The 17513-nt window shown below is 36.0% G+C and overlaps 1 protein-coding gene across 2 annotated transcripts in view; it reads right to left on the minus strand.

Annotated features, from left to right (window-relative positions):
* Positions 1-17513, minus strand: part of STRN (striatin) — a 128449-nt gene that overhangs the window by 54916 nt on the left and 56020 nt on the right. For both annotated transcript variants that reach the window (XM_039463754.2, XM_039463744.2), the window contains exons 4-7: positions 11269-11347; positions 8658-8825; positions 5850-5982; positions 1085-1220 (exon numbers count right to left, since the gene is read on the minus strand). In XM_039463754.2, coding sequence (XP_039319688.1) covers positions 1085-1220; positions 5850-5982; positions 8658-8825; positions 11269-11347 — 516 coding nt within the window. The remainder of the gene's footprint in view (positions 1-1084; positions 1221-5849; positions 5983-8657; positions 8826-11268; positions 11348-17513) is intronic.

Below are 17513 nucleotides of genomic sequence, written 5' to 3' on the forward strand. Positions count from 1 at the left end.
AAAATTTCTTTCATTTTCAATCTCTCTCGCTCACTCTCTCATCCACACTTACACAAATATATAGACCTGATGGAATTAATCACTTTTGTTTTGAATAATGTATCACAATCCTACCTTAAGTCAATTCAACTATTTTCTTCAGAAAGTTGTACCTTTGGGCCAGACACAGGGGCTCAGGCCTGCAATCCTAGCACTTTGAGAGGCTGAGGCAGGCAGGTCACCTGAGGTCAGGAGCTCAAGACTAGCCTGGCCAACATGGCAAAACCCCGTCTCTACTAAAAATACAAACATTATCCAGGCATGGTTGTGGGTGCCTGTAATCTCAGCTACCGGGAGGCTGACATGGGAGAACTGCTTGGACTTGGGAGGTGGAGGTTGCAGTGAGCCGAGATTGCGCCACTGCATTCCAGCCTGGGTGACAGAGCTAGACTCTGTCTCAAAAACAAAAAGTGTACCTTTGTTGTGTTTAATAACTTGATAACAATAATGTCTCCATACTAGAATGATCTATGCTGTGGAAGTTTCCCCAAAATACTTGTTTTAATTCTTATATGTTTAAAATATTCCATTTTTTAGAACATTCTGAGAAGAAAAATTCTGTCTTGTACAAACTGTCAAATCTTAAACTAGAATGAATAACTGACTACAATTTTCTAACTTATACTTCTTTTTACATATAAAAATGTCAGAAATGAGATCTACAAAATCCTCTAATTAAAGTCTCATAATCAATTTCCACAAAAATCTAGATTTGAAAGTTCTGTCTAGGCAGAAAACAGAGAATATTCCATATAGTAATTCAAATGCTTTGAATTTGAAAGTTCTACTGTCTAGGCAGAAAACAGAATATTCTATAAAGTAACTCATACTGTATTGCTTTTTTTTCCTTTTTAAATGAGGTAGTTACACAACCTTTCTTAAACATACACACACATATACCCTGGTTAAAAGGTGCCAGCAGTAGTAAGTTCACAAAATGGTCAATATTTCAACAGTATAGTCCTTTAAGATGTTGCCCTCCTGGTAAAACGCTAATTGTTTTATTTATTTAACATCTCTAGTTGGATCCAGTATGCTTCCTTACCCCAGTCTGTTCCATCGCCTGCACTTCTAGATTCATTGTCTCCTTCCTCTGATGTAACCAAGAAGTCAAACTCCTTTAGAGCTTCTTTTGTATCTCGATCTTCACTGCTGTCAGGTAATGTTTTTTTCCTAACAATCTAATGAGAAAACATGCTATATTAAATAAAGGAGATAGTTTCCCTCTACCGCTGAATAAGAAAATTCAATTATTTTCTTCAGAATATGTACCTTTGTTGCGTTAAATAACTATTACCTTAGTGAAAATCACATTGTTTTTAAAGACATTATAAATTTTAAAGCAGTAATTTAAACTTTGTTCAACAATATGATGGCTTGTTTAAGTCAACTAATAGAACCACATGTGGTAATATAAGACATGTATTGAAACAACATAGATAATTTACAAGGTACTCTGTTAGGTTTCCATAATTATTTCTACTGTCCTAACCTTGCATCAGTTTTCTCTAGAAGCTCTCCATACATTTAATTTTTTTTCTTAAAACACTGATCTTTCAGACTGAATCTAACAAATTGGTAAAGGCAGCTACGGTTCATTTTTATATCTTTAGAAATAACTCTGGAATCACAAATCCAGTTGCAGTATTAAAACTTAAGCTTCATACATGCAGAGACAATTTTTGAGATCTACACGCCTAGGCTCTTTATAAATTATCTCCTTCTAGGTCACCTTTACCAACATGGGCCTAAAGAAATTAGGATGCTTTGGTTTGCATTTCTTCGAATAAAATTTCATTATCTCAGTTTCTCTAGATTTCAGCCTCTTCACTTCATGCAAAACAGAAATAGCACGATATGATCAAATGTTATCCCTGGGCTATTAGGAGTGGCTTAAAATTATCAAAGTTTTACAGACAGACCAATGGGATAGACTAGACAGACAGAATAAAGAGTTCAGAAGCAGAACCCAAGAGATGACAAACACGTGACTTGTATGGCCTTGTTCCCATGCTGACAACTGGTATCATTTATCAATCACAGCACTCTTCATCAAAGACAAGATACAGCCTCAGAAACCTTCTCAGCACAGCACTCCAAGAAGCCACTACCAATGGAACAAAGGTGCCATCATAGATGAAACCTATCTGGCCTTAACCGTCCTGGTACATACAAAACCTGGATAGAAGAAATCAAAGGATTACTTAATTATGCTAGAATAATTTGTTTAGCTATTTGGGAGATTTTCGTAAAATCAAGAAATACTTCTATGCTTACAGCACCTCCCAATTTAACATCTAGCAAATCTATTCGACAAAAAAAGCAAGATCAGTGTGGCAGACTGAGAACCGAAAACCCATTCTTGAATGTGTATTTTTATAAATACAAATCATATTCGAATAATCTGTACTAATTTTCCCTACGCAGCCATACTAAGGCAGAAAGGTGTCTCTGAAGAGTTATGCCAACAGGACACCCCAATTCTCATAGTTCCACATATAAATATATTGCCTAATCTACCTTGTTTTACCCTAAAGGCTTAATCCCTCCCTCTTCTGGACCCTGATGAGATGCCGGCTGTAATTCAGAGGGAATATCACCAACATCTTTGTAAGTCCTTGTTCTCGCTGCCTGACAAAAAGAGCAGGGAAAATCTGTAAGAAGTACATGGAACCTCAAACTGCAAGTCTGAATGTATTCTCAACATTAAATGTGGTATTTAATGTCACAAAAGCAACTCCTGGGGAAAACATTTCTAGTCTCATCACCTCAGTATAATCATACAAAGAATAAATGGCATATTTATTACTGTCATTGCAGATTACTATTTACCAAGTATCCCACTTTAAATAAACTGAAAGTCCTTTGCTTTTAATATTTAGGTATAGAAGAAATATTAATTGTGTGTACCAATGGAGAACAGGATTAGAACAGGAAGGGGTAGAGTTTGTAATAACAAGCATATATTGCTTTTCTTCCTGACATAGAAGGTTCCACTCCACTCCTACCTTCAATGAGCTTATGAATCAACTGAAGAAATTAAGACAAAACGAAATTAAGTTATGGGCTACACAGGCTGCCTAAGCAGATCAGAAAAAATAAATAAATAAACTGTCACTTCAAAAACCATCAGTAGGGCCATGACACAAAGGAACATGAGATTATTTATACTGTGGCTAAAAAAATAGTTAATAGCTCTTATTTCCATTCTTTTTCCACCTGAAGTTTCTGAATGTGGAGACTAGATGCTGCTGCAGAAGTTAGCCTTCACACAGTTTGAAACTGATCGCTTCTTACATGCACATATAATCTCAAGGTTGTTATTATACTTAGCTAGCGATAACAAGAATGCTGATAATAATGACGGTAAAGAAAAATAAGGGCTGGGCACAATGGCTCACGCTGGTAATCCCTGTACCTTGGGAGGCCAAGGCGGGTGGATCACTTGAGGTGAGGAGTTCGAGACTAGCCTGGCCAACATGATGAAACCCTATCTCTACTAAATATACAAAAAAATTAGCTGGGCATGGTGGCACATGACTATAATCCTGGCTACTCAGGAGGCTGAGGTTGCTGTGAGCCGAGATCGTGCCACTGTACTCCAGCCTGGGCAACAAGAGCAAAACTCTGCTCTGTCTCAAAAAAAAAAAAAAACAACAAAACAGTGAAGAGGCAGATGATGAAGAAAAAGAAGACAATTTAGAGGAGGAAAATAATCCAGCATGTAACCCAAACTCCAAAAATGGCAAAGTAAAAAGCAGAGGATATGAGGCTTTGAAGATACTCCTGTATAACAGCCTAAATACAACAGCAGTTACTAAGGGCTTTATGTTTCTCTATTTTCTTAGTTGAGTCTATTTAGCTTTCCCTATAGAATGCAATAAATTTTCTGTTATGCTTATTCACTGCTAAACAGAATTAGATTTTTAAAGTCCTTTTGGCATGTAGCTATTTGACTGTAGCTAGAAAATTAATGTAATATAATGTAAAAATAAGCAAAACTGTTAAAACCAGTGATTAATTTGCTTAGAAATATTTTTTTCTAAAAAACTGAAAAAGTTTTTCAGTGCAGTAGCATGATCATGGCTCACTGCAACATCAAATTTCCTGGTCTCAAGCGATCCTCCTTCCTCAGCCTCTTGGGTAGCTGGAACTACAGGTGTGTGCTATTGCACAAGGCTAATTAAAAAAAAATTTTTTTTTGGAGATGGAGTCTTGCTATGTTGCCTAGGCTGGTCGCAAACTCCTGGCCTTAAGTGATCCTCCCACTTCAGCCTCCTGAGTAGCTGGGATTACAGGTACAAGCCACTGTACCCAGCTATGATTTGTACTAATTAGAAGAAAGTGTATTTATTATGTCTGTGGGTTAGGAATTTCTAATAAGAGCATATGTAATAGTTTTAATATTTATGAAATTTTAAAATATGTAAATTGATATCACTAACTTACAGAAACATATAGCATCATGATTCAAGGCATTATTTAATACTGAGCTATGAATAAAGTATTTTGATGGAAAAATAATATCTCAATGCAATCATCCCATAGAAATAACAAGGGGCTACACAACTTCCAGACAATTAGGGCACAGAAAAAGTGTCACAGAAGTTTAGGCTTTGCCTTTTACAACAGTAAATTAAGACACATGCTATTACTACCTGCTTGGATAAGAAAAATTGTAAGTTACTACTTGAAGTTCAAATAATTTCCATGGCAGTGCTGTATTAGCAAAGTACTACTGAATAGTGGTCAGGGAAAACAATAATCTGGCAGTAATAATTTGAAAGTCTCTGATGGAGCCCAAGAAGCAGAAGGCATAAAAAACAGAGAGGTTATACTTTAAAAGCACTTTGTAAGTTAAATAGATCATTTTCCACATAGTGTCTCTTTATTACTCACAAAATCCTCCATGGTTAAGATGGTTATTTATTATAATCCACATTTTACAAATGAAAAGACTAAGCCTGAAGCATTAAGGAACACAAATAGTGGCAGAACTGGAGCTTAACCCAAGTCTTTTAGCTAAGAGGTCCAATCTGCTTTACATTACTTTACTTTCCTCTCTATTCACAAATAAATGTGAAAGAGGAGAAATGTAAACATTTTCCTAGACAAAGCAAAACATGTCCTCATCTCTTACTTAAAAAAGAAGAAAAAGGAGTAGGAGAAAGAAGGAATAGGTGAGAGAAGGGAGAAGGGGAGAAAAGTGAATACACGAAAAGGGGAAGACGGAAGAAGAGAAGAAAATGAAGAAGGGAAGAGAAAGAAGAAGTGGCCAGTAAGAGACATCTCTCATTCCAAGAAACTGCCATGGGAAAGTCAATAAGCTTATAAACTTCTGAACAAAACTTGAGAGGAACCCTACACAATTATGAAGAAATCTCATGGAAGAGTTCTGAAAGTTTGCAGAATTTGTCTACCAAAACAATCCTGACGAGACAAAAACTGCATATATTAGAGCTGATGCTAGTCACCATCAGGCACCATAATATGTCTGTCAGTTCTATGTTCTTATGGCAACCAATAACCCTGCATCGTTATAACATACAGTATTTACTATATTCATCTGCCCCATAGAAAACTGTCCTGTTCAATGAATGAACAAAAAAATCAAACAGTGAGGAATTTCAAGAGAAAGCTACTATACAAAAAATATTCTTAGTTTGAAATCAATATTAAAAACTCACCCCAAATTCATGAAAAAGAAAAAGCTAGAGGTTAATATTAAAGAACATGAATTCTTTCATGCATTACGTAGTATGTATTATAGTCCCTAAAAATATTTATATTGTATGAGTTATCTAACTCACTGTTGACGTATCAATGACGCTTTTCTCTCTTCCATCGTCATCATCTTCATCTTCATCACTGAAATCTGCAGCTGCACTTTCAAGGAATTTGAAATTATCCAGCACGGAGGCAGAATCTGTTAACTCAGATTTTCTGGTGTAAAACATGTATATCCTGCTTAGTTAATCTTTTTAACTTTAATATAAAAATTAACCCATGATATGTTGCATTAACTTCTATTTATATGGTAACTATAAATCCCAAATCACATTAATCTACATTGATTCTTATCAATTACATTCTCACAGATAAATTTAAAAAGCAATACAGGCTGTAGATACTCTTTTAAGTACTTTGTAATACTATCTATCTATCTACCTATCTACCTATCTACCTACCTACCTGGAGACAATGTCTCACTCTGTTGCCCAGGCTGGAGTGCAGTAGCATGATCCAATTCACTCCAACCTCTGCCTCCCAGGTTCATGCAATTCTTCAGCTTCAGCCTCCCAAGTAGCTAGGATTACAGGCGGGAGCTACCACACTCGGCTAATTTTTGTATTTTCAACAGAGATGGGATTCTACTATGTTGCCTAAGCTGGTCTCAAACTCCTGAGCCCAAGTGAAAGAGGAGAAACTCAGCCTCAGCCTCCCAAAGTGCTGGGATTATAGGTGTGAGCTACCATGCCTGGCCACTCATATTTACTTAAGATTAGTGGTAATCTAATGTAAAGAACTCCCCTTCCTGATTCAGTATTATTTTGATCCTTACACCAACCTTAATTTATTTCTTTTTTAAAAAATATATTTGTTATCTCTACCTCCATTTTTCCCTACTCTTATCCTCTCTGCAACTCTCTTTGACCTCTTACGTAAGTTTCCACAACTAAGAAAATAACAAATATGTTATTTTGCTCTGATGCAATCTTGTATTTCTGCTCAAGAACTAAAGTAAAAGAGAAAATGTGTACATAAAGTTACTAACAGCAATACACTAGTCAAATTAACATTATTTTAAGACTTGACCCTGTTGATTAATAAAGTCATTAATCTTTTAGAAATAACTGAATTTTCAAATACATGACTTGAATTTAGTTCCCTCAGAATAAATTTAGTAAAGGTTCCAATGGCCAGAACAAAAAGATTTCTCTCCAGTTCATTAGGTAATCTTTTAGACAGAGAGCATTTTCCTGAAGGGGAAAAAAAAAAATTTATGTGTATGTGTGTGTATATATATATATATACACATACACATACACACACACACACACACACACACACACACATACACTACTATGGACAAAATTTTCAAAACAGATCTTAAATTTCAAATCTGCTTAGAGCTTTGTGTTTGGTATCACCCTCTTCTAACCCTTTATCCCTACTGAAATCTGACAGATTAGCAACAATATCCTGGTCATTCTTAAAGGACAGATCAAGGCCAAAACACACACGAGTGGTCTTCCCTGAAAGTCTTTACTGAAGGTTATTAAAGTATGCATTATAGCTCTTAAAAACATTTATACTATCAGCCAGGCATGGTGGCTCACGCCTCTAATCCCAACACTTTGGGAGGCTGAGATGGGCAGATCACAAGGTCAAGAGATCAAGACCATCCTGGTCAACATGGTGAAAACCTGTCTCTACTAAAAACGCAAAAAATTAGCTGGGCATAGTGGTACATGCCTGTAGTCCCAGCTACTCGGGAGCCTGAAGGCAGAAGAATCACTTGAACCCGGGGGGCAGAGGTTGCAGTAAGCCAAGATGGCATCACTGCACTCCAGCTTGGCAACAAAGCAAAACGTCTCAAAAAAAAAAAAAAAAAAAATTATACTATCTAAGTTAACTTGATGACTTATGTTGACTCATAACATAAAAATAGATAATGTCCACACGGTCTACGTCTATACAGAGAAATACCATGCCTTACATTTACAAATACAAGTTAATGTATTTTTAAATGAAGCCTACAAAGTTGGAAATGTATTCTTAGTTATTAACGAATATATTTTAGAAGGCTCCACAGACCTTTGTTTATAAAAGTTCCACAGTGAACCTTTACCTAATCCCATAATTTTAGTTTATATTCCAAATAACAGGAACTATCTTCTCACTAGAAAATTTATAGAGCTCAATTAAAACCATTCTTCCTTCCTAAACAAGTGTCAAAATAAAAATCATACTTAAGACATTCACATAATTTTTGACTTTTTATTCAATTAACAATCATGGAAGCTTTTTTCCAATAAAGAAAAATCTCTTTATTGAACTGTTTATGCTTATTTTAAGTAGAATTATATATGATTGTATGATACATAATCCAAAATGGAAAACAAAATATTTCAGAGAGCTAATGAATTTTTCACACTTACGCTGTCACTTATAATATATATTTTATATCAAAGGAAAGATAAATTACAGCATTATGAGATAAACAAAAGTGGCTAAAAAGCAGGGTTACTTCTAAATAATTTGATGTACTTTTGTGATTTCTGGATCACCAATCATGAAATTTTGTTCTTATAGATTGTACTGAATTTCCAAACAAAATGTTTTCTGAAACATTTGTTGATTAGGACAATATACTAAAATCTGTATTAAATACATAAATTTGAAGCAAATATCATAAATAATAGTATTCTTGAATTAAAATAGTCATAAATGATAACTCCAATCCTTATGTGTTACCTTCTAACCAAACAAAATTTTAGATTTTTTATTAAATTATTTCTATGACACTACCTGAAAGTACAAATAATGCCCATAAAACCAAAAATATTTAATAATAACTAATTATAGCTAAAACACTTCCCAGACAAAATACTTACCCAATCATTGCTGTCTCTTTAACTTCAGCCTCTGTGCCATTTACAACTGAGTCCTGATTTTTGTCATCTTCTCTGTCAGTGACATCACTTGAAAAGCCCAACAAAGCTCTCACTCGTTTAGATTTCACATCTAGAATAGTATCTGTATAACCCACCTCCTGTAGATACCTGTGTGAAGAGGATCCTTATAGTTCAGTCATACTGGAATCAGTATTCTATAATTTAATATGTAAATAAAAGCATTTATTTAAACTCATTGACTGCATAAGACTTAACAGTACAGTACTATGCTAGTAAGACTTAATAAATACAGCTGCAGATGGAGCTGTCTCTTGCAGTACCAGCCTCTACAGTCACTGAGAAAAATGAGAGAACTATACAATACACCATTCATTACATTTACCATAAGAAGAAGCTGGTCTTTAATATGTCTAATAGCACATTCTTTCCTTTAGGCTAGATTGGAGCTAGCTCACTCCCAGACTCTACCAAATTAGTATTTTATAATAGTTATTTCAGTAGTTTTTTTTTCCACATTTGTCATGTATCAATTGTTTGTGATCTAGACAGAATGTTCCTAGCATATACGGTCTCCTTCATTACACACAAGAAGGAAGTATTTCTCGAGTCATCTCTATAGAATGGAAGCTTCTATCCTGAGACAACTTTAAAATAAAAATAGACTGCAATTAAATTGTGGCATGTAGGGGGTGTGTGTATGTTACTGAAAGGCAGTGGCACAGAAAAAACTGCAAAGGCTTTGTACTGAGAGCTAGGTCTGGGTACTATTTCTGCCACTTACTTGCATAACTTTAATTCTCCTGAACCTCAGTCTTCTATCCCCTAAAACAGACATACCTAATATTGTACTTGGCATGTAAAAAGCACTCAATACATATTAATATGAAAGTCGACCAAAAAAGGCCAAAGTGGCAGTGGCAGGACCATGAAAATGGTAAATGCCATTAGTAAACATGATAGACAAGCATTAGACATAAACTTATAAGCAGGCACTGAGTCTACTGGATGAAAGAAGAAAACAAAAGTTGATGAGATAAGTAGTTTAAGTTTACTGCAAGATTTGGTCTTGGTTATCACAGTTGAAAGATCTATCTCAAAAATATACTTGATCAAAGGGAATTAAGTGTATCTTATCAAATCAAGATGCTCATTTTTCAATCCCATCCAATATTTATAGAGAGGTCTCTATTAAAATTTAGATTAATAAATACCCTAATTCCCTAAAGTTCTTCTTGAAAACTGCTTCAAAGATGTTATATTTTTCCATTTTTAACAAATAATATTTGAGACATACCTCACTTTGGCAACAAAATCACATTACAAATCTCTGTTTCAAAACTGCTCTTGCCATAGATAAGCTGGTTTTACTAAATAGTTACTTCCTCATTCATTGATAAAATGACACCTTTACTCTGAAGAATTATGGGTCCTTTAAAGTTTCTGAAAATATTTCTTGTATAGCTCATTATGAAATCATTTCTTGTTAAAAAAAATTAGCATTCTAAGAACACACTTATTTTAAAAAGGAAAAATTTTTAAGTCATATTTAAGATCAAAGTGTGGGCATTAGTAAAAATCCACTTATTAAATATCAGAAAATATCTAATTTTCTTCTGTCTATGTTAAAAAATAGATATGTGAAGACATTTTAAGATTCTCTTTCCATAGTCGAAAGGAATAGCTGCTACACATCTACTTTGGAAACCTTGGGTTTAAACAACTTATAATCAACCTTCAAACAACAGGTAGCAAATTTCCTTTTACTGAGGCATTTCAAAGGTGTATTCAAGAACTAGGCACTGAGTCAGTGAATCTAGTCTACCTCTTGATATCAGAACCTCAATCCATCTTTGTTTACTCTTTGTTGTCGCAAATACATTAATATTTTATGGAAGAAAGTTGACCAGGTGTGGTGGCTCACACCTATAATCCCAGCACTTTGGGTGGCCAAGGCAGGCAGATCACTTGAGGTTAAGAGTTCCAGAACAGCCTAGCCAACATAGCAAAACACCATCTCTACAAAAATACAAAAAAATTAGCCAGGCATAGTGGCACACAGTTGTGGTCCCAGCTACTTGGGAGGCTAAGGCAGGAGAATCACTTAAGCCCCGGAGGCAGAGGTTGCAGTGAGCCAAGATCATGAAACCACACTCCAACCTGGGCAACAGAGTGAGACTCAGTCTCAATCAAGTAAGCAATCAATCAATCAATAAAGTATATGTTAGGCAGTATTTGCAAATTTGGAGAATTCGAAAAGTTCTCCAATTATTTAAAAGTTTTAAAACATAACAAAATTGCATGTAAACACCAACTGCATATATATTAAAATGTTTATATTCATACATAAAAGATGCAATGAAAAGAATAACTTTAAAGGTATAGAATTCTTTTAACTATATAAATTCCACCACACAGAAAAAGTATTTAATATGAAAAAGGAACAGTAATTCAATTAAGGTTTTTCACAGCATCCATCTAATAATAATAAGAGATAAAATATTCATCTGACTTGAAAATACACAGTAAAAATAACTTTGTAAAAATGTTTCTTGTCTTCAACCATTTTTAAGTTCGACTTTGGGACACTTACTGTCTGAGTAGTTGTCGACCTTGTTTCCACATTAACTGGCTGTTTTGTTGTGGCTGCACTTCTGTTTCATTACCTTCATCTGGAAAACGTTAAGTGATAATAAAACTGACTTGTTTTATGTATTAGAGGGCATCTCAATTCATTAATAACGTCCAACAAACATTTATAAGATTAAGAATATGTAACTGCAACTGTAAGGTATGTGTTAGGATAATGCGAGTTCTGTTTTTTAACTGTAATTTCTGTAACAAAACTCTAAGAAAAATTATTGCTACCGGATTTCCCTGAGTAGCAGAACTAAAATAAATACATTTCCCTACCTTTAGACTGAGAACTTTTCTCCAGAACAAAGACTTACCCAATCAAGTCACAAAATGAAAGCCAAATAAAAGTATTATAAAGTAGCATATCAGAACTATAACAAGTCATAATAATAATAATAATAATTGAACATTTAAAAATAACTAGAAATATAACTGGATTATTTGTAATACAAAGGATAAATGCTTCAGAGGAGGGATAGCCCATTTTCCACGATGTGATTTTTACACATTGCATGCCTGTATCAAAATATCTCATGTAGCCCATAAATATATATACCTACTATGTACCCATAAGAATTAAAAATAAATAATGGCTGGGCATGGTGGTTCACACCTATAATACCAGCAATTTGGGAGGTCAAGACAAGTGGATCTCTAGAACCCAGGAGTTTGACACCAGCCTGGGCAACAGGGAGTAAACCCTGTCTCTTAAAAAAAAAAAAAAAAAAAAAAATTATCCAGACACAGTGGCATGCGGCTGTCGTCCCAGCTATTAGGAAGGTTGAGGTAGGAGGATCACCTGAGCCCAGGAAGTCAAGGCTGCAGTGAGCCGTGATCATGCCACCACACACAAGCCTGGGCAACAGAGGGAGACTGTCTCAAAAAAAAAAAAAAGAAAAGAATAAATAAATTTTTTTTTTTAAAAAAAGAACTAGAACAAAATACTGAGGAATGATGGTAGAAAAGCCAATTTGGTAAAGAGCAGATATATAACAATCTCAATCCAAACCTGTTTCCTTCATTAGCTATTACATTTAAAAACCTCAAGTATTCTTTTAATGACATTGTTTGAAAGAATACCTCTTAAACATTTTAAAGCTTAAATTCATCATTAGGTAAAAGCAGAGTCCTTTCTAGAAGGTGGTAAAAAGAACTTTCCCTATGGTAAGTCTGGACTGCACAATCTCCAAACTACACTATGGTTCTATGTTAACAGTACAAAAAAAGTACATACTTTCCTCAGCCCTTGATCAAACTCTAAAAAACTGCTGATCTGTATAGGATCTTATTTAAGTGGAAATACAAAAGGGACTGGTAAAATTTATTTGGTGACATTTGAAATTAAGTATTTACTGGCCAGGCACTGTGGCTCAAGCCTATAATCCCAGCACTTTGGGAGGCCAAGGCAGGCAGATCAAAAGGTCAGAAGATCAAGACCATCCTGGCTAACATGGTGAAACCCATCTCTACTAAAAATACAAAAAAATTAGCTGGGCATGGTGGTATGCAACTGTAGTCCCAGCTATATGGGAAGCTGAGGCAGGAGAATTGCTTGAACCCAGGAGGCGGAGGTTGCAGTGAGCCGAGATTGCGCCACTACACTCCAGCCTGGCGACAGAGTGAGACTCCGTATCAAAAAAAAAAAAAAAAAAAAAAAAAAAAAAAAAAAAAAAAAAAAAAAAAAAAAAAAAAAAAAGCCTGGCGCGGTGGCTCAAGCCTGTAATCCCAGCACTTTGGGAGGCCGAGGCGGGTGGATCACGAGGTCAAGAGATCGAGACCATCCCAGTCAACATAGTGAAACCCCGTCTATACTAAAAATACAAAAAATTAGCTGGACATGGTGGCGTGTGCCTGTAATCCCTGCTACTCAGGAGGCTGAGGCAGGAGAATTGCCTAAACCCAGGAGGCGGAGGTTGCAGCGAGCCGAGATCGCGCCATTGCACTCCAGCCAGGGTAAGAAGAGCGAAACTCCGTCTCTTCTTATGGAGAAGAAAAAAAAGAAAAGAAAAAAGAAAAAAAAAAATTAAGTATTTACTACATATTGTGTTAAAAACACATACTCTGTCTCTTTTATTCCTTACAACCTCAAAGATAGGTACTTAGCCTCATTTTAAAGATAAGAAAACTGAGTTTTGGAAGGTAATTTTCAGGTTAGAAACACAGTAGCAAGTGTTGAACTTCTGTTTCATTCCAGAGCCCCAGTATTTTCCTTCACATGATATCACTACAACAGGAAATTAGAGAAATACATGAATAAAAGTAAGAATTAAATCTTGCATGTTAAAACAACTCTAAAATAACTAGACTTATTTCTATAATATACCAAAGAAATAGAAGCAGAGCAGACTGGAGAGGCAGGGAAAAAATAAGGGGAATTAAATTAACTTCAAAAAGAAGCTAATTACTTTATGATAACTTCAAAGAGAATATATGTAAAAAAAAAAAAAAAAAGAAGGGGACAAAAGCAATATCCCCAAACTAAGGGAAAACAAATACATCTTGTTTCCACCGACCACAAATTCAGGATCTGTGTATGCAACATAGTATGTTCCAATATATCCCCTTCTTAAGTCAAGTGAACAACCTATACTTGCCAAGTAAAAACATTTACATTGCCATTTTAAGACTTAAGATACGAAATGAAGTTTTGAGATCATTAAATCTCCCATCAGAATAGGGCTAAATCCTCTTTCTTTGCCATCCTCAAATATACTCAACTGCTTGTGCTTATTTTGGCAGCCAGTGATACTACAAAAGTGTGATATAGTAACTCAATGGAATATTACTCAAGAAGAACAAAGAATGAATTACTGATACAAACCAACATACACAAATCTCAAATGCATTATTCTAGGTGAGATAAGCCAGAATCAAAAGGCTACATTCTGTAAGATTCTGAAATTCACATGACTTTCTAGAAAAGGCAAAACTACAGAAATGGAAAATAAGACTACTGGTTGCCAGGGGATTAGAGTAGAGAGGTAGAGATGTGTGGATAAAGAACACATGGCACATATACATCATGGAATACTATGCAGCCATAAAAAAGGATAAGTTCATGTCCTTTAGAGGGACATGGATGAAGCTGTAAACCATCATTCTAAGCCAGGTATCCCCAAACTATGGCCTGCGGGCCGCATGCGGCCCCCTGAGGCCATTTATCCGGCCCCCTGCCGCACTTCAGGAAGGGGCACCTCTTTCATTGGTGGTCAGTGAGAGGAGCACAGTTTGTGGCGGTCCTCCAACGATCTGAGGGACAGTGAACTGGCCCCCTGTGTAAAAAGTTTGGGGACGCCTGTTCTAAGCAAACTGACACAAGAACAGAAAACCAAACACTGCATGTTCTCACTCACAAGTGGGTGTTGAACTATGAGAACACCTGGACACAGGGAGGGGAACATTATATACTGGGGTCTGTTGGGGGGTGGGGGGCTAGAGAAGGGATAACAGGGGGTAGGGTGTTAGGGGAGGGATAGCATTAGGAGAAATACCAAATGTAGATGATGGGGTGATAGATGCATCAAACCACTGTGGCACATGTATAACTACGTAACAAACCTGCACGTTCTGCACATGTACCACAGAAATTAAAGCATAATAAAAAAACAATAATAATAATATAAAACTAGAAAAGACAAATCAATGGAATAGAGTAGAAAGTTCAAGGGGATAATTTATTTTTAAAAAAACAACACTAAAAAGGGTGACTTCTATGGTATGTAAATTATGTCTTAATAAGAATCAAATAAGAATGCACACTATCCTCTTAAAAAAAAAGTGTCTTACTCTGTCGTGAGGCTGCTGGAGTGCAATGGCACAATCTCAGCTCACTGCAACCTCCAACTCCCTGGTTCAAGTGATTCTCCTGCCTCAGCCTCCCAAGTAGCTAGGATTACAGGCATGTGCTACCATGGCCAGCTAATTTTTTAATTTTTATTAGAGATAGGTTTCACCATGTTGGCCAAGATGGTCTCGATCTTCTGACTTTGTGGTCCACCCTCCTCAGCCTCCCAAAGTGCTGGGATTACAGGCATAAGCCACCATGTCCAGCCAAAAAAATATATCTATTCTTATACTAAGATAAAATCTGACTCTCTAAGTAACATCTGAGGTTATGGCTGGACGCGGTGGTTTGTGCCTACAATCCCAGCACTCTAGGAGGCCAAGGTGGGTGAATCCCTGAAACTCAGGAGTTCGAGGCCAGCCTGGCCAACGTGGTAAAAACATAAAACATCTCTACTAAAAACACAAAAATCAGCTGAAGGCCAGGTGCGGTGGCTCACCCCTGTAATCCCAGCTACACAGGAGGCTGAGTCAGGAGAATCACTTGAACCTGGGAGGCAGAGTTTGCACTGAGTGAAAATCATACCACTGCACTCCAGGCTGGGCAAGAGAGTGAGCCTCTGTCTTAAAAAAAAAAAAAAAAAAAAAAAACTAGCTGGGCATGGTGGTGCATGCCTATAATCCCAGCTACTAGGGAGGTTGAGACAGGAGAATCATTTGAACCCAGGAGGTGAAGGTTGCAGTGAACCAAGATGATGCCACTGCACTCCAGCCTGGGCAAAAAAGCTAGAGACTCCATCTCAAAAAAAAAAAAATTTTGAGGTTAAAAAAAGAAACCCAAAGTCAAATAGCTCTTATATTCCTTATTCAGGGTAAACTCATAGTTCTTTCCATGGTCAGTAAGTAGTCATCAACTATCACATTCATTCTTGCCTTGTTGAGTTCAAAAAGTGACATTATATAAAAGTGAGGATTTTAATACAGATAACAGTTTAATTTCCTGGTAATATCATAAGTATTTGACTGCTATTTCCAGTCAAACTGGAGTAATAAGAGACTAGATTTACCCGTCTACTGAAACAACTATAAAACAAAACAGATGAAACAATGGTTTTCAAAACATTGGACATCACGCAACAAAGGACAGTAATACCTGAGAGAACGGGGAAGCAAACAGGTGAGCCTCATGACTGACTCAGACACCACCTAGATAGAGTTATCAGATCATAGCACAGGGAGGAACAAAAACAGTATCTGAAGAAATAATGGCTGAAAAGTTCCAAATTCCGTGAAAACTATAAACCCAGGCGTCCCCAAACTTTTTACACAGGGGGCCAGTTCACTGTCCCTCAGACCGTTGGAGGGCTGCCACATACTGTGCTCCTCTCACTGACCACCAATGAAAGAGATGCCCCTTCCTGAAGTGCAGCGGGGGGCCGGATAAATGGCTTCAGGTGGCTGCATGCGGCCCAAGGGCCATAGTTTGGGGACGTCTGTATAAAACCATAGATCGAAGAAACTCAATCCCAAGCATAAGAAATATGTAGGGAAGGCTAACTATATCAGTTAATAATAATAAATAAAATCATTTAGAACAAATGATAAAGAGAAAATCCTAAAAGCAGCCGGAAAAAAAAAGGTCACACTATATACGGAGGAACAAAAATTAAGGGCAACAGCAGATATCTCATCAGAGATAATGCCTATGAGCAAAAACAAAGGCTTTTTCAGACACAGAAAAGCTGCAAAAATTAATTACTAGCATTCCATATTACAAGATATATGAAAGGAGGGCTTTACAGTTGAAGGAAAATAATGTGGAAACACAGATCTACACAAAGGAATAATAAGCATTGGGAACTTTTTTCATATTATTATTTAAAGATCTTTAAAAGACAATAGACTGCTGGAAAAAAATAACAATGTAGTGTGTGGTTTATCACATACACAGAAGTAAAATACATGACAACAATAGCACAAAGACTGGAAGAAGAGAAACAAAAGTACACTATTATAAGGTTATTGTACTATCCATGAAGTGGTATATTATCACTTGAAAATAGACTGTAGTAAGTTAAAGACGTGCCCTGTAAGCCCTAAAGCAACTACTAAAATAAGAGTTATTGCTATTACGTCAGCAAGAGATAAAACTGTCTCAGGGAAGGGCCGAAGAAAAGGAGGAGAAAAAAAAAAAAAAAAAAAAAAAATATATATATATATATATATATATATATATATAAAGAGATAAAATTGCATCGTAAGAAATATCTGATTCACTCAAAAGAAGGCTGCAAAAGAAAGAAAAGAAACAGGAACAGACTTAACAAAAAGAAACAAACTACAAAGGTGGTAGCATTAACCTAACCATATCAATAATCATAATAAATGTAAATGGTCTAAATTTCTCAATTAAAAGAC

This window comes from Saimiri boliviensis, chromosome 1, assembly GCF_048565385.1.
Source record: "Saimiri boliviensis isolate mSaiBol1 chromosome 1, mSaiBol1.pri, whole genome shotgun sequence".
Classification (NCBI taxonomy): domain Eukaryota; kingdom Metazoa; phylum Chordata; class Mammalia; order Primates; family Cebidae; genus Saimiri; species Saimiri boliviensis.